The 23,811-nt window shown below is 41.1% G+C and overlaps 1 protein-coding gene across 1 annotated transcript; it reads left to right on the top strand.

Annotated features, from left to right (window-relative positions):
- Positions 1-41: 41 nt before the first annotated feature.
- IMPA2 (inositol monophosphatase 2) lies at positions 42-20,590 on the top strand. Its single transcript, XM_084281825.1, has 8 exons — positions 42-248; positions 4,482-4,615; positions 9,930-10,034; positions 11,415-11,460; positions 13,810-13,918; positions 17,337-17,445; positions 17,602-17,753; positions 18,616-20,590. Exons 1-8 carry the CDS (start codon positions 117-119, stop codon positions 18,729-18,731), a joined length of 903 nt encoding a protein of 300 aa, XP_084137951.1. The 5' UTR covers positions 42-116; the 3' UTR covers positions 18,732-20,590.
- Positions 20,591-23,811: the final 3,221 nt, after the last annotated feature.

Here is a 23,811-nt window from a genome sequence, read left to right as displayed (position 1 = left end):
CTGGGGCTGCGAGTGACAGCGCCCTCCTCCTCCTCCTCCTCCTCCTCCTCCCCCCTTCCCTCCCTGCCTCCTCCTCCGCGCCGCTCCTCGGCGGAGCCGGCGCCGCCGCCGCCGCTATGAAGCCGTGCGGGGAGGAGGAGGAGGAGGAAGGGGCTGCGGGAGGAGGAGGAGGAGGAGGAGGAGGCGGCGGGGACCCCTGGAAGGAGTGCCTGGAGCTGGCGGTGCAGCTGGCGCTGCGCGCCGGGCAGGTGAGAGCCGCCCCTCGCAGCTCCCCCCCCCCCCCAACCACCACCATCACCACCACCGGGGGGCTGCTGCGTTTTGGGGGTAGAAATGACAAAATGAAGAGGTGAAGCGGCGAGGGGAGGCCGGCTGTGGGCGCTGGGCTGGTGGGGGGGGGGAGGCAGGGCTGTCAGAGACGGCAGCAGCTCCGTGCCTGGTCCCCCCGGGGCTGAGGAGGGGTCCCCGGGGGAGATGAGGGGTCCCGGGGGTGGTCGCAGAGCCCGGGGGCTGCAGGCGACCGAAGGACCAGGAGGAGCCTCCGGGCATTGCGGGGTTGGGTTGTGGCTCAAAGTGCTTGGATGTCACCAAAATATGGTCAGCGTGGATGCTTTACACGTAACTTTTTCAGACACCAAGCGCTTATTCTGCTGCTGTCATGGTTTAGTGTGGTGGGCTTACCTGTGGCAATGCCGGCGTTCATGCGGAGAAGGAATAGTTGTGCCACAGAGGTGGCGTCCTCTGGTTATGCCAGTGTCTTCAGGGCGGCCAAAATTCACCGACAGAGGCGTTTCACCACAGCAGGAGGTTAGTTAGCTCCTTGGCCCCGCGGTGTGCCACAGCAGAACTTCCACCGGCTCTCACGGAGCCAAGAAGTGGGATCAGCAGAGGAGAAAGGGGGTAAAGCACAGATCCGCACCGTGCATTGCTCTTCTGCTTCTATCGCACTACAAAGCACCGTGTACCCGCACACTGTGACCTTTACTTCTTCCTTAGTGTGTGTCATTAAACCTGTTTCCCCCTCCGCCGTAGGCGCACATGCGCGTAGGCAAAGATTAGCAGCATGCCAGAGGAGAGAGGACTTGTTGTGGTGATACAAGGAGTCAGTGGATAATCCAAATTGCAATGACAGGTCGTGCTCTCACAGAATCGCCAAACGGGAGGTTCTCCGGCATGCTCCTTCTGCCAGCCATTTCACAAGAAAGCTTCTCATGACTCAAGCTTCCACACCTAATTTCTCAAAATATCGAGGTTTGAGGACAGCCTTAACCATCTCCAACCATTTTAGTCACCCAGAAGACCATAGCTGAGCATGTTTTCCTGGAAGAAATAACATTCCAGAGGACTGATGTTTGCATCTTTTCAATTTGCATCAGTTTGCAATCTGCCATTGCTACCTGGAAACTGGCAGGAAACTGGCAGAAAAAAAGATCTCTTCCCAATGTTAGCTCCCAGGGGATATTTTAGGCTATTTTCTATGGAACATAGTTTTTATTTCATTTTATTTATTTATTTTTAGCAAAGCAGATTGGTATTTCCTAAATTATGTGCAGATAGTTACACTCCTCATTTAGATGTTTAGTTTTCCCAGTAAGCAAATATCCCCGTACAACATTGCAAGCATGTAATTCCACCTTGGGGCTCCCAGAAGAGTGTGGTAAGTGCAAGCAGTATGGTGAAACGAAACAGCAAGCACCTTGCTCCTTGCTGCAGGTGGCTCTCCTGGCAGGTGTTGGGGGAGGAGGCATCTGGGCCCTTTGTCCTCTCCATTTTCCTTTGCGTGTCTTAATTTCACAAAGGTGTAAGGAAAGGAAGAAACCAGGATCATGACTGCACCGAGCCCCTGCAGCTCCATTTCCTCTGCTCCGTGGCAAATGAACAAGGCAGCAGGGGCAGTCCATTTCTTGCAGTTGTGATCTTCATGAATGTACTGGTGTAGATGCCTCTTGCATTGCACGAACCCCCAAATGTGCCCTGATCTAGTGGAGGGGCAGCATGGGCTAAAATGCCCAGCTGAGAAGAGCAGGCAGTTGTGGTAGGTATCTACAGACCTTGTTATAAGGCTTCAGCACGGGGAGGAGCTGAGTGATGTCCCCTGAGGGGCACCAGGCTCTGATACTCCTGGGAGGCAGAGGACTCCTGGGGGTTGTTCAGTGTGAGCAGAGTCATGGACCGCTCTGAGCTGTGGGATAAATTCGGGAAGAGTAAAAGCCGCTTCATCGATGATGCAGGGAATACACGTGGTCTTTGCAGGTCTTTGCGTGTCGGGCTCTGACTTGGATTACACGCCCACACGGGTCAGTGCAAACCCACATGAATTCCTTTGTCAGATGTTTTATAAGAGGCCGTGAGGTGGCACGGACCCGTCCACCCCACAGCACCGCCTGGTGCGCTGGGTGAGCTAACACAGACGTGGCGCCCATTCACTGCTGGTGGCCCCGGCACAGCTTCTCTTTCCAAAAGGAAAGGGTGTAGGCACATTGTGAGTCTGGTTACCATAATGCTAGCACACAACAACCTGGGAAATCGGGGTATTTTTCGTGGCTGTCAAGCAGACAGAACACATCGAGTAGGATCCTGCAAAAAATCCATTTTTAAAAAAAAACAAAAACAAACAAACAGAAGCAGGTGATTGCAGCACGTCCCCAGAAGAGCCCTCGCAGCCGCTGCTCTTTCTGCATCGAGGGCCAGGTGTGACCGCAGTCCCCTGCCGAATGAACGGTCGCATGTACTGATTTACACGGCTGCACAAATCTCTTCCATCCACTGGGTATTAAAGCTGAATAGGAGTCAAGACGGCACTGCTAAAGAGAAATTCAGACCCTTTCTGCGGAGAGCGTAGGGCAAGAAACGAGAGGTAGTATTCCTCAGCTGCCTGGCTACGTGATGCAACACATTTAACTCATATGTAGGCAGGACAGGAGTAAAGAGTGGTGAAAATACAAGGCGTGAGCATAGCAGGTGCTGCCGAATAGGTTACACACCGCGGCTGAGATGGTTGCAGTGCTTTGGGTTGTGCTTCGGGGAGCAGAGCAGCCTGAGGGCCTTCCTAGGGCGGCGCTTTTATGGCAGCGGTGCGGTTAAAGCCTGGAGAAAACCATAGCGGGACACTGGGGGCATGAAGATGATTAAGTGAACGTTTGGGTATGCAATAATGAACTCCAGCAAAAGTTCAAACCGAAATGTTTTAATCTGGCCTCAGCAGCTCGGGAAAGAGGCAGAACTAATGCTCTGCAGCTCATGAAGCAGAAACATTAGTCCAGATACTAATGCTAAGGCAACGGCCGACAAAGTCGATTACGTGTCAGAGCAATCTGAAAAGCCTTCAAATGAAGCATTTTAGGCTACGGAAACCAAGAGCTGAGACTGAAATTAGGGAGTTCCCCGTTCCCTTTCCCGTGCATAATACAGCAGGACTGTTTGGTTTGGTCTTAAGATGTTTCTCTGTAGGTAACTTTAAAATGCTCTGATCCCGGGAAATTTAACTAAGCAATTAAAATTTATGTTATAGAAGGGACTCAGAATATTAGTCTCCCTGGTGTTGTTTTTCATTTAATATAATTCCATAGAAATAAGCCTAATCTTTGGTTTGGTTTTCCTAACTTCAAATAGTTTATAATGGTCACTGGTTAAAAAATAAGGCAGCTCCTTTTTCAAGTTGAGCATTATCACTCTATCCCCTCCTGCAATTGTCTTAATGAAGGGATGGGGAAAAAAAATGGTAAAATCGGAGAAAAGCTTTTATCAACTGTGTTCCCATATGTGCATTTGCAATTGATGTGGTTTAGTTCCAAATTTACAGCAGTTAAAACCCTTTAAAAGGATGTGGAGACTTCCAAAAGAGAATCCAGAGTTAGATCACTGGCTCCATATCTGGGGAAAAACCTAAATCTTTGTTTTTGTTAAACATAAAGCAATTCTTTGAGACTAGTGGGTGGTCCACACTTGAAGTTCCAAACACCCATATACACAAGAAAAAATAAATATTGTGTCTTTGTTGGCAAAAAGAAACCAATGAGGTTTGCTTTATTGTATTTTGAAGTAAAGGAGCTGTGGGGTATTGGCCTTGTAAATACTTTTTTTTTTTTTTAATGGAAAAAAGTATTGTTTTGTTTTGTTTTTTTTTGTGAGAGAAATTATGGGCCTCAAGTTTCTTTCATATCTTACATGTATTTTCTTTAATTTCCTAAATCACAATATCTACTATCACACTTCTATTCCACCAGTTGCGTCCCGTTCTTAATCCCTTTCTGAACTGTCAAGAGAGGTTCCTGCAAAGTGATTCCAAATGCTGTGTTCCCAAAGAGAACATTCCTTATCTCAAAAAGGTTTTTACTCAGAAGAGCTAGAATAGGTTCTGGGAGAATTAGACCTACTACTGTTTTTCAGGGTTAGCTATGATGTTGTTAGTAAATATAGTATTTTTATGTCCACAGCGTGAATGGAAACCAAATCTGATTTGTGAAATTCTCTTCTTTCAGATTATTAGGAAAGCTCTAACAGAGGAAAAACAAGTGTCTACAAAGACATCTGCAGCAGACCTCGTGACCGAGACTGATCATTTTGTGGAAAACTTAATTATTTCTGTTCTGAAAGAGAAATTTCCCTCCCACAGGTGAGTGTCTATAGAAAGAAACTATGAATGACCATTTTGTCCTATAAGAGTTTTATATTTGACTGGCTTTTGAAGGGAATATAAAAATCTATCCCTGGAAGTCAGATTATCATTGGAAAACATTATTTTTTCTTAATTCAGTAGTAGCTTCTTTCAGTTTTATGTATCTCTCATATATTACATATATTATTGCTGTTGGACACGTTTGTAGGATTCCATTTTAAAGAGCTACCACTACCCTATACTGATGACTTTATATTTTCTAATATTTCTACTATGACCTGTGCATGTAAATTCTTTGTTTCTTAACTTCCTGAAATGTATTTAATATTGGTGTTTCCCCTGTGAGGATATCGTGTATGACACCCATTAAAATATAGCTGTAATTAATAATAGCAAAGATCCCATCCTGCAGACCTTCCTATCACTTCCTTTTGCCATCATAGGAAGGTGTTTGCCAGATCATGACAACCATCATATTTAAGCACATTTACTTTGTGTTGCATAGAATCCTAAAATTGGTGATAAGCAGGGTTGTTTATCATCATCATTCAATACATTTAAATAAGATATAAATTATTTTATGGGGTTTGAACCCAAGGTTTTGAAAATAATCAGATTGTTGACTCCTCTTGAATTATTAAGGTCAATTTGAAAATAACTCCTCCTAGTATGTACACAGATTAGAGAGAGGTTTTGTATTAGTTGGCCAGATTGGGTTTGATGCAGAGACTCCACAGTTGATTTCCACAGTTGAATTCAGTACAGGAGGATAAATTCATCTTGCTGCAGAGCCTGTGTATCACTTAAATACTGTATGACTTCCTTCTAACCGTGCACGTCTCTAATGGAAAAGAGCCTTGCACTCTAGCACAGTGCAGAAATCAACAAAGATGAGAATCTGGAGGGCTCAGCTACTAATCTGCTTGTCAGCTATGCTCTTGTAAAGAAAATAACAAAGAAAAAAAATGAATGTGTTAAAAGAACATTACATACTAAATATAGCTTTGTAAATACGTGTTGTATGTGATCACGTATTGAAGCAGTACTGTACAGCACAATGTGTGGTTCTTGGCTGCAATTCTCAAGAGACTGCCAGGGTTTACAAGCCTATTATTTGTGTAATATTCCGTCTACTATTGCTGGTTGTGCTCTTTTCTCATCTCTACTGCATGTTGTTTCTTTTTTCCTTGAACAGTCTGGCAGTGAACATAAAACATATACATTTCACATAAAATGGGAATCATCAGAAGCACTCAGGTTACTCAAAATGGAAACAAAAGTTGTAAGGTCAACATAGAAGTAGAAATGGAAAAGTCTCTGACTTTTATTAACTCTTTGCAGTTAACTTATGCCTCCATAAGCAAATAAATGAATTTCTTCAAAACAATTGTTTTTTTTTTTGCAGATAGTGGTTGTTTATTTTGGTCAGAATTTGTTCAGACAGCGAATGCATTTAGATTAAACAGTAGCTTAAAACTGGATTTAAAAGACTAAATTTAGACACTTGCAATGAGGAATCCACGGTAGGAATCAAGGTTTAAGTACAATGAAAACATCGAAAGATCATTTAAATTGTGTTCAGTCTTTCCCCTAATCTAGTTGTTGAAAGCATCAGTGAAGGTTTCTGTTATTTCTCTTAAATTATCATAGAGTCCCAGAATGGTTTGGTTGGAAGGAACCATAAAAGCCCATCTAATTCCAGCCCCCTGCCATGGGCAGGTCCACCTCCCACCAGACCAGGTTGCCCAAAGCCCCATCCAGCCTGGCCTTGAACACCTCCAGGGATGGGGCATCCACAGCTTCTCTGGACAACGTGGTCCAGTGCCTCATAGTAAAAGAATTTATTCTTCATATCCAGTTTTAACCTATCGTCTTTTAGTTTAAAGCCAAAATTACTCTTTGCCCTGTCACTCCACTCCCTGACACAGAGTCCCTCCCCAGCTTTCCTGTAGGCCCCCTTTAGGTGCTGGAAGGCCGCTGTGAGGTCTCCCCGGAGCCTTCTCTTCTCCAGGCTGAACAATCCCAGCTGCTTCAGCTTGTCTTCATAGGAGAGGTGCTCCAGCTCTCTGATTATCTTCATGGCCTTTCTCTGGACCTTGTTCTAACAGGTCCATGTCCTTCTTGTGCTGGGGACCCCAGAGCTAAGCACAGAGCTCCAGGTGGGGTCTCACAAGAGCAGAGCAGAGGGGGACGATCACCTGCCTCACCCTGCTGCCCATGCTTATTTTGATGCAGCCCAGGATACGGTTGGCTTTCTGGGCTGCAAGCGCACATCGCTAGCTCATGTCGAGCTTCTCATCAACAAGCACCCCTAGGTCCTTCTCCTCAGGGCTGCTCTCAATTTGTTCTCCACCCAGCCTCTATTTGTGCTTAAGGTTGCTGTGGCCCAGGTGCAGGACCTCGCACTGGGCCTTGTTGAACTTCATGAGGCTCGCACAGGCCCACCTCTCCAGCCTGTCCAGGTCCCTCTGGATGGCATCCCTGCCCTCCAACATGTCGACTGCACCACACTTTAGAAACATATCTTGGGAGTTAGAAAAAAACTAGAGGAGATCTCTCTGGAACCTATGCCATTCGTGCTGTGGCAGAGGTGTGTCTTGAGGTACTGGAAAAGTGCTCAGAAGTAAAGAGAAATATTAGGAAAACCTGTTAAAAAGGCGATTCTGTCCCGTGCTTCTTTCTTGTCTCTGCTTGGCCAAGGGATGTGTATCATCCTCATTCATGCTTCACTCGAGTTTTCATCTTTGCTGTCTCTCTCTGGCACTCTGATGTACTCCAAGTGAGTCTTTCCAAAAGGGTATTTTCTCTGGACGATCTCTGAAGCACAGATAGGCACAGCCTATCATGGACTACAGGCTGTAAAAGCCTATTGTGGCATTTGCCTGTATTATTGTTACACAAGTTGTCATCTTTGGTGTTAATTGTGGCCTTAATCCTGGAGCCATTACAAGCAGGACTCAGCCACGACATCCAACCCTGGCTGCCTGGATTTTGCCCTCAGACCCCCTTGGTGGGATAGCGGAGGGGCAGCCCCGGTTTGAACGTGCTGTGCACCGCTGGATATCGCTCTTCCTGCAGTTTAGGCTGTGCTACAGCTTCCCTGCTGTCCCAGCAATGAATTTCAGAGTGGCTTTGTGGCGCGAACAGATGTCTGCTCAGGCTAGGCTAAAATTACCAGACTCATTTTCAGTGGGAGAAAACTTTAATCCAGATTTGAGGAGAGCTGAGAGGCTGGCATACTAAATTAACTACTGTAATGAAACGGGGGAGGTTCAACACACACACAGACACACACACATCTTAAAATGTTCCTAATATCTGGTGTTCAATACTTCAGCCTGAATGTTTTGCTCCATGTGCATGTTTTTACAGGACACGGAGCCATTAGAGCAATACATCAGATGTTGGCCTTTAGGAACAGTCACAGTGCCCGGTATTGCATAGCAGCTATGGGCTTAATTTAACCTGCTAGCAAAATTTCATAAAATGTGCACCTAATTTGTCCTACACCTGCTTTGGAAAATTGACCTCGGACATCAAGGGCACTGCTGTACCCCAGCTTCGTGGTAAAGCTTTTGTACTTGAGGACTGCAGTAAGGAAAAGGAAAGGGACAGGTTCGTGATAGGTGAGGGTAAAACACCTTACACAGAAACACTCTTGTTTTATGGGAATTCTCATTTCACCTTCTTGATTGGCAAGACAACAGATACAATTCAGTCTCTGGCTGGTGGAGCTGTCAGAAGGTGGAAAACAGGCAAAATTTGGGGGTGAAGATGGACAGTCTGAGGCCAGCTGTCAGGTGCTCTGTCTGCAGGAAGATCAGTTTCGCCCACAGCCAGCAATGCAGCTGAAGCTTATGCTTGGGTTTAGGTGCTACTTACAAGATTTTTTGGAAGGAAAAGTCAAATGGTTCAGCACTAACAAGGCAAAATAATGGAATATATAAAGCGAGGAATCTGCAACGTGTTGCGTTTGACTGAGAACTTCAAGCACTTGTTCAAGGTTTTTCTGGCTTCCTGGTTGCACACTAACACTTTTAAGTGTCCTTCAGCTGTTCTCTTTAAAGGAGATTAAAATAGTAACAAGCACTTGCTACTTCCCGTCTCATATCAACTGGGGGCCCATAATGCTGTCAAAATAGTCCCTTGCTGCTGACGGAAAGGCAAAACAGCATTTGGGAAATTCAAGAAGATTCCTCCTGTGCTGTCTGCAGGATGTTTTAAGCTCGTATTTGCAGTATTATGGAGCATTAGGCAGCACGTGTTGAGGGCACAAAAGCAAATAGTCCTAGGGAAACAACTATTTCTGCGAAATATTTTTTTTCCTTTATTTTATATTTTTTTCCTCTCTCTTTATGTCTTTAGGGGAAGCTTTTTTGTCCTCAGGCATTTGTAGATGCTGTGAAAACCAACACCAGTTGTTTAAATGTGAAACCAAAAGTGAGATTAAGTACCAGCAGTCTGATTCTACACATCCTGTACATACAGGACCATATTGAAATCTGTGAGAGTAGCACCTGCACAGCTCTTAGAGAAACAGACCCTGAGCAGTTTATGGGACAGCAAGGATAAGTAAGGTCAGCAGGAAATGCTCCACAACTGGATGCAGATTTCCCAGGGGAAAAAAACAACAACAACAATAAAACATATCTATGAAAGAAATCAGAGCAGAACAGAAGACAAGCTCAGATTTCAGTGTGTGCCTTGTGCATCCAAAAAATAATAATAATAAAAAAAAAAATCTCTGGGTCATGGGAAGAAGCAAGTTCAACTGTTCAAACTTTTTAATTTCCCAACTCTGACTACTGTAGAAAAAATTCTAGTAGGAGTGAGACTGTGGATTCTCTAAGAGTTCGTTACTCCCTGCTGACTGAATTCGACTGCAAAAAGAAGCAGCTGCATTTCGCAGTTTGTATTCCTTAGTGCAAGCGACAGACCTAACCCATAAAATTACATTCTACAGAAAAACCTCCTTTAGAGTTCCAGAGCTGCCAGTTCAGATCCATTTCTGCATTCATTTTCATGAATTTCTTAATGGTACATTAGGAAAGTGAACATGAATAGAGTTCTTTTTTACCATTGAAATAGTATGCTATGAATTCGAGAACTCTCCTCTGAAGTTTCTGTAAAAGTTTCCCATTCCCCAATGAAAAAAGAAATACATACGTACTCATATATATACATATATGTGAAATGTGTATTTATATAAAAACAAATACCTCTTCAAAAGACAGAAAGATGGAATTACACTTAATGAGTGTATATTTCAGCCAGTGTTCTGAGACGTGTTTTTATTCCACATTAAATACAGGTTTATTGCAGAAGAATCCACTGCTGCTGGTTCAAAATGTGTCCTCACTGACAGTCCTACCTGGATTATTGATCCTGTTGATGGAACCTGCAATTTTGTACATAGGTGAGTGGATGGGGGAACTGGAAATGCATAAAATAGCAGAATTTAGCTTCTCACAAATCCTCCCTTCTGCTCAAAGATTAAATTCACTGTGGTAAATTTGTTCCTGCGACACGTAAGTAGGAGTCATCCCTCTGTTGCTTTATGCCTCACACAGTATATCTGAGGGAGTGTGTGTTTGTGCTGGAGAGAGCTCTGTACTGTTATCTAAAGGTAAGCTAAAGTTTTCACTGATTGCTTAATGACCCAGAAGCTCTTGACTCACAGCTCATTTATATATACCACACATTAACATGTAGAGACTTGAGCTAAACTGAAGAAACAAGGCTGTACTGTGATGACATTTGGCCTCACTCCTTGTGTGGTTGCTACACATTGCTTTTCATAGTGGTGTTTTCTCCCTTTCAAATACAAGTGCTTCATTTTTCCTGAGAAGTACAACCACTGCATACATGTAGAGTGTAACTGAAAACTAAGCCGTATGTAGATATTGGTTTTAAACTCCTAAAGTATTGCTCTGTAAAAAAAAGAGATCTAGGGATCAGTATTGCAAAAATCAAAAGTTTTAATTCATCATTTAAATCCTAGGAGTTGTAAACTTAATGTTTTTTATAACACTTTTACTTAAAAACCCAAATTATATTCTGCCTTACAGTTAGCAGCTTAATTGAACTGCAGTTATCATTTCAAGAAAATAAAAAAGCATTTCCCTGACTTCAGTTGCAATTACGTCAAATTTAGTCTGGGGGAGGTCATGTGCTGGTGTTTTATTCAATTAAATGAAATTTTCTTGTTCTTTTTTTTCTATTTTCTGGACTTTTACAAACTTTTTAAAAACATGTTTGTAAGAAATGAATTTATTTCATTGTTTAAAAAGCAGTAATTATACTTTATTCAAAAGGATCAAATTAAATATGTGACCACCTCTTTTGGCAAAAGAGACAGTAGAGAAACTAGTTTCTCTTTATGTTGAGGTCAGCAACAAGGTATCTCCTTGCAACTTAATTGCTGTTTCAGATGCTCTCAGTTCACATGAACAAAATGTGCTTTTAAAAGTGATGACTTGTTATAATGTTAATGATTTTACACTGGGTGGTTCAATTACAATAAAGAAAAAAGTTTACTAAATTATACAACACAGTATAAAAATCCTGGTATTTTCAAGAGTTTATTTCTTGCATTTTTTTCATATATTAAGTTATGCTTCAAGTGGAAATGATGGTTAATGAATCTGGCAAAGGATAAATAGTATGATATCAAGAGTATTTTTGACACAAGTAAAGTTGCAGAGCTCCATGTGGGGTTTTGCAGCCTTAGCAAGTTGCTTAAGTATCAAACTGAGAGATTTTTCATCAATAATACTTTATTTCTTATTTTTCACAGATTTCCAACAGTGGCAGTGAGCATTGGATTTGCTGTTAACAAAGAGGTATGCAGTATGTTCTTTAAGATGGGTACCTGAGATTTGGTTAGAAGTCTCAAAACCATGTGGGAACTTAAAAAGAAAGAAAAAAAATCAGGCACTGGTCAGGCTTTTATATGCTTTTTAAATGCATTTGGTCATACTCCACTAGTCTAAAATCCCAGTCCTGCAAAACTTCACTTATGCAAACTAGCAATTACAGGATAATTCCTATAAATTATTATACATATTATAGGATTTATGTGACTAAAAAAGGGGGTACTTGTGTAAGCAAGGTTTTGTAAGACAAAACCATAATGAGTTAAATATAGTGCTGCCTGTTCAAAATTTAAACATCTCTCTCAGTGTTCTTACGTTGATTGTGATTGCTTCTTTCCTGCTGCTAGCAGTATCTGTGAAAGCTAACTGCTGCTCTGAGGCAATTCAGAATTGCTTTTTATGAAGAGTGCAAAATTACGGGCCTAGTTCACTTAGTCTGCCTTTGAGGTTTTCTTAATGCAGTAAAATGACTATATTTCCCTCATGAGAGCTTGATTACAAGGGGAAAAAGAAGTACCTAGCTTTCATATATGCTGTCTTTTTTTGAGTTTCCTAGCTGTACTCATAAAGGCTTTTCTCCAAATGTTGCCATTTTAAAGTTTGATATATATACAGGAGAAATAGCTATTCAGACTGACAAGAAATGTGCCTCTTTCAGCCTAAGTCCACAGTCTTATATGTATATATATAGCTATAACTGAAGCCAACAAGAATTCTGTGCAATAATAACATAGTTTTCAGATGTGCTAGCAGCACTTAAGGATTTAAACAGAATAATGTTGTGTACTTCTCAAGTTAGACTTTTCAAACATGGAAACTGCAAAGAAGCACTTCCATGCTTTCCTGAAGTGTATTCATTCCCAGAGGTCCTTCTGAGTACTACATATTATTACCAGACAGTTTTCTCTAATATTTATGTTTTCTAGAACACCATCATGATTTTGATGCTGCATATTTGGGGTTATGTAAACTAAACAAAGCTGAAACAAAAATAAAGAATGATGTTAAAACTCCCTTCATAAACAGATGGGAAAAAAACAAAACAAAACAAAAAAATAGCAGGCTGAAAAGGAGCCAAAGGAGAGCACACAGGGGAACTGGCCTGAATGTAAGCCTTGAACAGTACTGAAGAAATTCCTGCAGATGTATTCAGGGAAAGAGTCTACTAATAATGTTCCTCAAAAAAAAGAAGTTATATTACCACTTGGTTTACATGGGACCTTAGGGTAAGCAGCAAGGACAACCTTTTCCCTTTGAATTATCTCTGATGAACATCACGTTGAGTGGAGGAGGGCAGCAGGAAAAGATTTTGGAGTCTAGAACATCTGAGATGTTTCCTTGATCTTGTTACTGACTTGGACAAGTGCCCTTGGACAAGTCATTTAGTTTTTGTGCAGCTGCCTACCCCTAGATAGAATCTAGTTAGCTGTACTCACCTAAGGGTGATTTTAGGAGCTGGTCACTGAAGTTTGTAAAGTGTTTAAAGATGTTTTGTTGAAAACTATTAAAATAATAGAAATATTAAATATCTTGCGTTCAAATCAAGGGTCAAGGTTGTGACCTTCTTGTTGGTAAAAAGATATTCCCCCAGAGAGTCCAGTGTTACTCATTCTCAACCCTTCATTGAAGGTCACAATATGATATTTCTCTTCAAATTCCATCTCTTTGAGTCCTGTGATTTAATGAGATTCTCACTTTTATGTTTAAAGAAAAAGATTTTGCAGAGAAACATCTGAAAAACTGACTGGAAGTTATTACTTTGGTTGAAAAGGCAGGCAAATGAAATGCCTCGTGAAAGGTGTAGCACATATAAAATAATCCATTGTTGGAAAACAGGGTGCCCTGACTTCAGAGTTTGAATACCTGAATAATCATATCTGTGTATTTGGGGTTGCATATCTTCAGGGCCCAGCCAAAGTTAATGGGACTTTGAGATGTAACTGCTCACCAGTGAAAATAAATCATTCAGAATCCAGCCTTAGAGGACTTGCATATTTTCAATAAAAATATATAATTGAATTTGAATTCAGTTTAACATTTAATCTATTCTAATGTGAACGCAAAGAAGCTGCAAGTAAGAGGTTAGAAGATCATGAACAGATTGCACTAACTTCTCTTTATAAACTGAGTTTTATATGGCCTGTATCTCAAATATCGTAGTAATAGTAAAATTATTCCAGTTTATTAGCATCATTATAATCTTTGATTACATGTACCAATTAAAATATTGCTGATCTTTCTGCCGTTAGTAGTTGTTTATATTTATGATGAGTAATTTGAGTTGCATTCATTTCTTTCCTTTTCAAAATCTTAAAGCTTGAATTTGGTGTAATTTACCACTGCACTGAAGAACGATTATACACTGGTAGAAGAGGTCAAGGGGCATTTTGTAATGACAAAAGGCTTCAGGTATCAAAAGAGACAGGTTGGTCTAGATTTTGTTAGAACTCTAAAAGGAATATGTTAATTTTGTTTCAGAGTTGTTGCAAATCATCATTAGGATAATGAATATCATTATCCTGATGGAAGGTATTTCTCCTGCATGATAATTTTGTTGTTATGTGTTTGTTGTTTTGCTGAAAAATTACAATTTTCCTCCTTCTCTTTTTGAAATATACAGCTGAATTTGAACTATTTAAATAATCCTAAATTATTTTGATTCAGAACTATTGTTCAAAATAAGGAAGAATGAGTAGATTCACCAGTTTCATTCCAGCTGTACACTGGCATCACTATTTATGAGCAAGATGCAATGGGAATGGTGAATCAAATTCACAGTGCTACGGTGACTGTCATTCTCTTTCTTTTCCCAATAAATTTGTATTTCATAAGGTGTGTTATGTCTGTAGGCGTACATGTTAACAGTAAACTAAAGGATGCATGCTTCAGAGGGGTTCTTTAACAGCTTGCTTTCCTGTGTGAGGTATGTTTCAACACACAAATAGAAAACAGCACTTAATGGGATTCTTTTACTGATAAATCAACAATAATCAAATGTGTGTAGAGGTTTCCTTTTAATCAATGAAAGTGCAGAGGAGAACGTAACATTCAGTTACAGACAGCAGCCTACATGTGCTAGAAATGTACATCATTATACTCCGGAGATGGTTAAAATTTCACCACAAAAAGAGGTTTTAATGGTCTTGAAATATTTAATGAGCTCAAAATTTGTGGAAGTTTGGCTCTTCACCTAAATTAATAGTGAGCAAGGGTCTGCCCATTTGGAGAGATGGAGCAAATTGTAAAGTCAGTGGCACCTAAGATTTTAATCCCTGATTATGCACATTTTTTTTGTCTGTACTTGAATATCCCGTAATCCACACGAGCCTGTTCTGGCAGAGACTACGAGGAAAACCAGGAGTACTCCTGGTTTAGCTGTCTGAGCCACTGTCAGAATAGTCTCACTTGCTTTTGCAGTCCAAAATTTCTGGTCTCCAGTTGAGCAGGGAATAATTTTGGCATATACCACTTTCGTCCTTCTTCCTCTGGGCTTCCAGTCTGTGTGGGTGCTTAGAACACAGCGAGGGAAGCAAACCTTCTGCCCTTTCAAATGCTTTGAAATTTTCCTGTGTTTTGAGAGATATCATTCGGTGGTGGGCGCTTTCATCAGTGAAGATGGACCTTCTTTAGTCTTACTTCTACCCGTTTTAAGTGTATATGGTCACAGTTGTTGTTTTCCTGTAAGGACTGTGGCTTCAGCCAAATAAACCGAGCTTGGAAAAGAGTGTTTTTTTCCCTGTATCTACAGCTGGAATTCAAGTAGCCTTCACCAATGCATGATGTGTTGGAGTGCTGGGCTGTCATGTTACTTCATGCCTTTTGTTTTCAGGAAATGTGGTTGTTGTGTAACTCTGTATAACACTGATCTATGCTACACATTCATTGCTGAGATTTAATCATTTGAAATTACAGTACAGGCAAAAACTGTTCATCAGTGACAAATTTTGTAGAGGTCTGGTTTGGGAGTACAAGCAATCAGGATATGCTTAAACGAAGGCTCCATCTTCCCTTTAACCTTGAGTTTTACTTTCTTCTCACACTTAGATTCAGGTCTGTCCTTAAATGTGCTAATAGTGTAAATGCATTTTCTTTTCTTAGTCTTCTATGGTCAACAGATTGGGTCTTTTTGTCATAAATGTATCCTTGTCCCTGTTAAATCTCTATGAAAGTGAAGAGTAGAAAGCAAATTTTCTCTTGTACCTTGAACACCCAAAACTCTGTTGGGTTTTGTGATCAGCCTGCTCCTTCTTCTAAGCAGAGACCTCCCTCTAGCTTGTCTTAGTCACTTCATTCGATTTCTACCTGGCTATGGCTTTGACTAAAATTGGAGAGATCCATTTATTCATCAGAAATATACTTAATAACTCAACAACTGTCTTAGTCATGACCTAGCTATGACTAGTGCAGATTGAATGCTTGGTGCATTTTAGCAATGAGGCTTGCATTAAATATTCTGTAACTGTAAATTGAGTATGTTATGCAAAAACATCTAAAGCAGCTTGCTTTCACCATCCAGACTTTCCATTTGTGACTGAAGCAGCAAACACCCTGCAGTGTGTCTGGATCAGTGTTGCTCTATTTTAAGGCATTAATTTAAAAAGTAATTGTTAAATATGTCCATACAGTTCAGCTTTGTGATGTGCTGTAACTTTCAATCTAATTGCATACCTGCTACTCACCAACCACTTACCACATTGCTTGAATCCAGATTGTTCCTCCACAATACTAAATTCACCGGTAGCCTGTTTAATTAAATGATGTCTTGCTCCGCCTGCATTTGCTTTTGAAAACCTCCTTGCTACTTCTGCTAAGAGCTTTCAACTCACGCAATTAGCTGTAATAGCCAGGTAGACATTCCCTGTGTGAATGAATGCCTCGCCTTTAACGCAGGGTAGAAGGTGACACCTGACACTTGGGCACAGCCTAGTTAGCAAGTAATCAACAGACAAACCTTTGAGATTTGGTATATATTTAATGCCTCCAAGTTCCACTGGCACAGCAGAAGCAGGGACACTTGGTGTTCAATCAACCATCTCCTCCTAAATTGGGATACACTTGTTATATTCTAGTAACATGCAGATCTCATGCGAGGACTACTTCAACACCTTGCAAGTCACTGTGAGTCTTTCCTTTGTACACAAAGCTGATAACCTTATCTGACAGAAACTGGAATTGTCTTTGCTGTACACAATACAAAAGTAATATTCACGTATTATTATTATTATTAAAACTATTTTATTTTATGGTAAGAGGGCTTTTCAGTCATAAGGTGTCTTCAGTCTTTAAAATGGCATAATAAAAGGGAGATATAACTGGATGACTGGTGTTTTAAGTAGAATCATTTACTCATCTTCCTGTATTCCCTTAGAATTCCTTAGAATTTGTTTATAATTTACATTGAAGTTTCCTATCCAAGAACCAGTCTGTTTTCAAATATGATTGGTCTAATATCATTAATAGTTACTATGTCACTGTATTATTCTTCATGGGTTGCTGAAGTTTGTGAATTTGCCAAAAGCTGGCAGGTCAATGAAATAAAGCAATGTATGAAAACTGCAGGAATTAAAGGATGCATTCTTAGTTTTAATATTCCTGTTCTTTTTTTCTCCTTTAAAAAAAAAAAAAAAGTATTTAAATCAGACCGTTTGATAAGAGAAATCTAGTCTTGCTTAATTTTTTTATGTGAAGTTTTCAATTATCCTTATCACTAGAAAGACTTTGGGATAAAAAAGGGACGTGATAATTGTTTTTCTGTGAAAAATCCTTTATTGTTTACTTTGAACAAATTTCCAGAAGCTATCTGGAAACTATTGAATTAATGAAAATAACTACCTACTTTGCAGATATCTCGAAGGCCTTAATTTTAACAGAAATTGGTCCAAAACGTGACCCTGCAACTTTGAAACTGTTCCTTGGTAACATTGAGAGATTGCTCAAGGCCCAAGCACATGGGTAAGATACCTTACAATATATGTCTCACATTTGTGACCAAAAGTAATTAAAAAAAAAAAATCAAGTTTGTTGCATATTTTTCAATCTTGATGCATAGGCTGAAATCAAAGGCTTTTTCCTCTTTACATTTCATTGTCCCCTTCTTGCTATATTTAGGGTCCGTGTAATTGGAAGCTCCACCCTGGCTCTGTGCCACTTGGCATCCGGTGCCGCGGATGCGTATTATCAGTTTGGGTTACACTGCTGGGACTTGGCAGCAGCTACTGTCATCATTAGAGAGGCAGGCGGCACTGTGATAGACACTTCAGGTGAGTGAGATATTCCTGTTTTCACTGACTTTTTGAGGACCACATGGCACCTCGACTTACCTCAGTACAGTCCTCTTCCTGTGGCCCAATCTCATTTCTGGCACTATTCTGCAGAAACGCCTGCACTCTCCATTAGACTGGCTGGTTATTCATACCACAGTGATGTAATTCCAGCTTGGGCTTTCATCACATCAAAGGCCTTCTGAGTCAAACTGTATTTCCGTAACTTTGTAATTCCTTCAAAGCATCAGATTTACTGTTAAGGACTAGCTGGGAAATTGGTAGACATGCTCAGACTCCAAACAGATTTCAGCAGAGACGACTTCCCAAGAAAGAGGGACTCTCAAGTACATGTCTGAACATATAGGAGTAGGAACTGCTCAGAGGGAGTAAAGGACAGCACAGTCTCTGGCTTATTATTTTATTCATTTATATGGTACACATCTCAGGGTAATGGTTTACTGGTCAATACTGTGAAAAGATATTGTGCATTAAGAAGAAGGGTATGCTGACTGAACTGATCTCTGTTCTATCTTTTCCTTTTACTAAAAGGAAATAATTGCATTTATTGTTGGATACTGAACAAATGTAAACGTTCACTCCTTCTGTTGCATACTTTGGTTCTGTATCTAGAATCTTCTGAAATCAGTTTTGTGAGAGATTTCAAGATAGGAGTTCATGAACTCCTTCTCACCCCAAAAGGAGCTATGAGAAACAGTTGTCCTTCTCACCCCAAAAGGATCTATGCATGAAGTTGCTTCAGCGTCTCTGAACCTACCTAATTACAGTGTGGTTTATATTTAAGAGTACATTACCTTTTTACATCACCTAAGACAGTTCTTATTAACCTTCTTGTCCTCAGGGGGACCTCTGGATCTGATGTCCTGCCGAGTGATCGCTGCGGGCACCAGAGAGATGGCTATGTTCATAGCTCAGGAAATACAAACTATTCACTACAGACGGGATGATGAAAACTGATGGAAATTAAGTACTTTTAATATTGAGTCTGCCCTCCTGAACTATGTAACTTTTGCAAGGTGGGTGGCTTAAAGGGTACGTGATTTCAGTAGGATGCTTTCTGTGGAGATTTTCTGTGTCAAATATTTTTTATAAATTTATTACAATATGGAAAAGCATAAGGAGATTTTTAAACCTCTAAGAATCGTGTTTCCTTTTTAATATGTATCTCTTTCAGCAGTATCTTTTTTATAAGATAGCATATTTTACTTGTAGCACTAGTTTGAAAATAAGTTGTAATTTCATATCTGTGGGGCTGATATTTAGTCTTTTGTAACATGCAGCTAAAAATGGAACTATTTTTACAGATGCAGATCTCAGGTAAATGAGCTTTAGGACTGTAGTAAGGATGAGTAGTTAAGATGTGTGCCTATAATACCCTTGTTCTACGATACTTAAAAATGCAATAAAAAATGACATTATTGTTTCTAACTATGTCATAGCTATATTATCCATGTATATGCATATATATGTGTATGTCTGTGTGTATAAATATACATGTAAATGCATGTATATACACGCAGATATAGACATGTATCTCTGTGTGCATGTACATACATGGATACCTTGGATGTTTACAGCAATTTAGAGAATGCATAGAGGAAAGCTAATGTCGGAAGTTCTTTTCAGGTAGAGTGTACGTAACTTATGTGACTTCAGTGGAGGAGGCCACCCAAATGGCTAGCGACAGAGCTGATCATGGAACATGTTTAATGACCTTACAAACTGTCCATCTAATTCTTATTTCCTTTCATCCCTTTTCACGGGTGTAAATCACACCATCATGCAGGCCTCTACAAGATGTTAAAACTTTTACTACCACAGAGTAATGGCAGGTAAAACCAGGAATATTGAACTCCACTGAGTTATTCGCAGTATTAGCTATGACACACAGTGGCAGGCCAGCAGAGTACGAGTGCAGAGTCAAAGAGGTGTTAATGTTAGGGAAACTTGGAGCAGAGCAGTAGGATTGGCCCCCTTACAGGGAAGTTATTAATATGCACATAGACTACGCTTGCAAAAAAGATAGTTGTGAATCACATGCCCTTCTCACATAAAGTTATAATCACACTTTTTTGATCAGAGAAACCTGTTAAATCAGTTACGTACATCTCCTAAATACCCAGTTGTTCTCTGTCCTTGTATTTAGTATTGGTTTTAGTTCTGCCAAGGTGATCATTTCTGTTCCAATTATTTTTAAAATCTTGGGCACAAAAGAGATACAACAGTGCCCAGAACAGTAGTAGTTGAGATGAAATCACTTCTTTTTCTTAAAAGTTGAATTAAAAGGTATCTTTTTTTTTTTTCAACAGTGCAAATTAAATGAGTCAGAAAGTAACAGTTTGTTAAAAAATTAATTTTACACTGCATGTGTAGACTTTGTAAACGTGTTCAGACATCTACTTAGAACATATAAACTAAGTAATTTTTTAAAATAACCTTACATGTGTTTCTTGCAAAATGTTTTCAGTGAACATAACGTGAATTCTGTGGGATTTCTTAATGCTTTTTTTTTTTTTTCACGAGAAATACGAAGTATTGACCGGGTGAAGAATGCCTAAGTTCAACTAAGCATTTGAGAGCTCTGATAGCTGTTAACAGAAAAACAATGCTGTCTGTCACAGTGATCAGCGTTTTGTCACCGTTCCCTTTGACCTCTCCATCTCCTTGCATCCCTCTGTTCAGAAACTTAGATTGTAAGCCCGCTGGGGCAGGGACTGTAGTACTTCGGTTCGGGGTTTGCACAGTGCTAATAGGATGCAGTTCTGGTCCGTGACTAGGCACTGAGGTGCTATAAAAATACAAATAATAAATACTAATAGGCTCTCTCGTCTCTTCTTCTCCCTTCCCCCTACTTTCTGAGCGCAGCTGAGATGCGAGCAGACGCAGAGCTTGCTGGCACCGCTCTGATCCCGGGGCGCGTCGCCTCGGCGGCTGTGGGAGCAGCAGGGGCTTTGCTCGAGCCTCGGCCCGTGCTATAAGCTCCGTAAGGAAGCTTAGGCTGGCAGGGGATCAATGTGGCAGAGGCCCAGCACCACGGCATCCCCTGCCTGTCCTCGTTATGTCCCTGTTCACTCTGGGAAAGGAGCTGCTGGGAGGATCTGCGAGGTTTCCATCTCCTGCAAGGTTTCCTGTCAGCTCGGCCTGCGGGCATGGAGAGGCTCTGACCCACTTCAGGCCCCGTGGCACAGGGCTCAGCCAGGCCGGGAGAGCTGGGTGTTGCCTGAAATGCTAACCTGAAGGTGGTGGGAAGGGAGAGGTGCAGGAACCCAGTCACAAAATCTCTCGTTGGTGCCCTGCATGAGGTTGTATTTCGTCGTTCAAGCCCGTTAAACCAGCGCTGTGTGCGCGAAGCAGCAATCCCGCCTTTCCCCGCCTCCCCTGCCTCCTGTGTGCCAGGACAGGCGTTTCTGAATCCTTCCAGTGGACCAGATGAGTGAAGTGATCTGCCTGCAAAGTACCCCGGTAAACAAAAACGGGATTATTTTACAGACAGATCGCTTTCCCAAGCCAATTCTTCCCCTGGCCACCAGCAGCAGCTGACTTCAGGCAGCAAAGGGGGGTGTCGAGGGGGCAGGCAGGACAGAGCCAAATTACACCAGTTCAAAGTTTTGATCAAGGTACAGCTTTAAAACTACTTGATTACACATGTTGATGGAAATAAACTGTATGGGAGTTTGTCCTTCCGTTGTTTTGTCTTGCTAGCCAGCCGAAACTTTGCTCAGCACGCATACCCGCCAGCCCTCCCTTCTAGCGTGTGCATTCATAATACAGTAAGTGCAGGGCATGAGCCAGAACCTTAAATCTCTCTAAATACCTAGTTAAACACGTGTGTTTTTTTTCCTACTGGCTGTTGTAAAACACTGCAAATGTTTTCCACTGTATACATGATGGGGTACATATGTGCATCTGTAATTAGACATCCGAGACAGATGCTTACGGACGATTTTCTCTGCTAACAGTGGCACAAATATGTTTATGCTTTGAAAAATCGCTATTTCCTCTAAGCAAGCAGTGCTCGGCTTCTCAGCATTTTCTCATTTTGTTTCCGTGTCCCTCACCAGCTTGGTGGTTTGGAACATTTCACACCTCCCAGCTGGCCAGCCTGGTCTCCCCTGGGCATGTGAATACGGGCATTTTGGTAGAGTACGCACTGGAAATACCCGTGAACTCCAGCAAGATGGTTGGTGGTTGAGTCCCTTGCAATGTGTCTTGTTGAGCTCGGCAGAGCTTACAGGACAAGTATCAGCGTGTTGCGTATGTGCCAAAGGACTGATATTTTCTCATTGCTAATCCCACAGCACTGAGGAATTGCGTGTGTTGGAGCTCTTACCTAAGGGCCCACTGGCAGCGTTCTCCATTTTTCGTCTAGAATTTTGTTCCTGTTGGCAATGTCTTCAGTTAAAACAATAAAATCACCTTCCAACAGCTACCAATACCTGAGTTATGCTACTTCCTCAGCATTGCTGCACCTAGACAGCGTGTGCACAGAAGTGCAAGAGAATCTTTGAATACTGGAATGAGGCTTAAACCACTGCAGCAAATTAACACAAACCTCACCCTTTAGCTTCCTAGAGTGACCAAGACAGTTTAATTATTTTTTTTTCTTTCTGCCAGAAGGGAAGCTGTATTCAAAAACAGGCTCTATTTCAGTATTGTGTGACCGAGACTGAAAATGTAGAGCAATCAGAATCAAGTATCCTACAGCGGTTTCCATTGTACAGTGCGTTACAGTTAGGTCTTTCATACAGCATCCCCACAACGCTAAGGAATGTGACAAATCATCCACCAACACTGGAAAGAGGAATTCCATCTCCCTCTAATTTAGGGACCTTGCATGACAATAGCACTCTAGGATACTGCATTTTATACGCATGCTGTGTTCAAATTGCAAAAGACCTACTTGTTTTCGAAAGAGGAATAGCTGCTAAGGATGGTAACTGGATGTCCTTGGGTCTTGCCCCTAACATTTTTATTTTAAAATGTGTTATGGTAGTGGTTTGGTGCTTCTGTTCTTTACAGCCCATTATATTTACAGCAAAATGCATCGAAGGTCAAAGTGTGTCTATTCTCATCACAGAATGGGAATGGGGATTGGGAGGTGAGTATTTCACAACACGGAGAATCAGAATTCAGTATTGCAGCTTAACAAAGTGTACTATTTCTCATGTCTACTGCTCTGAAATCTGTTAATACATACAGTGTACTGCAACGCAGCCTGGTAACGACGTAGACAGACAGACCCACCTCACAGAGATGGTATGAGAATTAATGACTGTTCAGAAGGCTCTTTAATTGGATTCAGTTTTATACAATTACTGAAATCATGCTGGATACTTCAGTGCATACCCTAATTTAGAGCACTGTAACCTTTTATGCACGCTACCACTGTGTGCCCCATTAAAATTATAGCCTAATACACTGTGCTTTCTTCACAGACTTTCGGTTTTACTGAAAGCTAGTATACTCCTAGCGAATACTCAGGATTTTTATAACATGGCCTTTAAAGCTATTGCTTCACAATTCATTGAAATAGATTCAAAATAGAGACACCTGTCATCTTGCCAACAGTTACTGAGATGAATTGGACAAAGCAGTGGAATTGCACCTATTTGCAGTAAAAAAAAAAAAAAATAGCCAAAAACATGTTTCACATGCAGAAGATCCAATCTGACTGCAGGGAGGGAAAGCCTCCTTTGGCTCAGCAATGCCTGGCGTACAGTGAAGAACATTAAGCAGCTCCAAAAGGAGTGCTTTTCAGCTCCTGGGAGGAAATCCTAGCAGTTACAGCCCAAATCACTGCCAGTACAATTTGAAAAAATGTTATTCATATATTCATATACTTAAATGCGTATTTATTTTCCAGTAGTTTTTGGATGATGGAACAATGATTATATATATATAATGGTATATATAAATACATAAACAGAGATGGAAATTGAGACCAAGCTGTTTTTTTTTATTTACAGATTACACATGCAAAGGCTCACAAAAATTCTCTTTAATTTTCTGAATGTCTGCACCTTCAGCCAACGGTTGC

This window comes from Netta rufina (assembly GCF_964035555.1).
Source record: "Netta rufina genome assembly, chromosome: 2".
NCBI classification, from domain to species: Eukaryota; Metazoa; Chordata; class Aves; order Anseriformes; family Anatidae; genus Netta; species Netta rufina.
The sequence above is the reverse complement of the archived record's forward strand: the minus strand, read 5'-3'. Positions and strand labels throughout refer to the sequence as shown.

Bases quoted from the DNA above. Each gene is read 5' to 3' on its own strand.
- IMPA2 (XM_084281825.1), top strand. From the start codon at position 117: ATGAAGCCGTGCGGGGAGGAGGAGGAGGAGGAAGGGGCTGCGGGAGGA. The intron at 13,919-17,336 runs GTTGGTCTAGAT...CCTACTTTGCAG, and splicing joins TCAGGTATCAAAAGAGACAG to ATATCTCGAAGGCCTTAATT. The intron at 17,446-17,601 runs GTAAGATACCTT...TGCTATATTTAG, and splicing joins CTCAAGGCCCAAGCACATGG to GGTCCGTGTAATTGGAAGCT.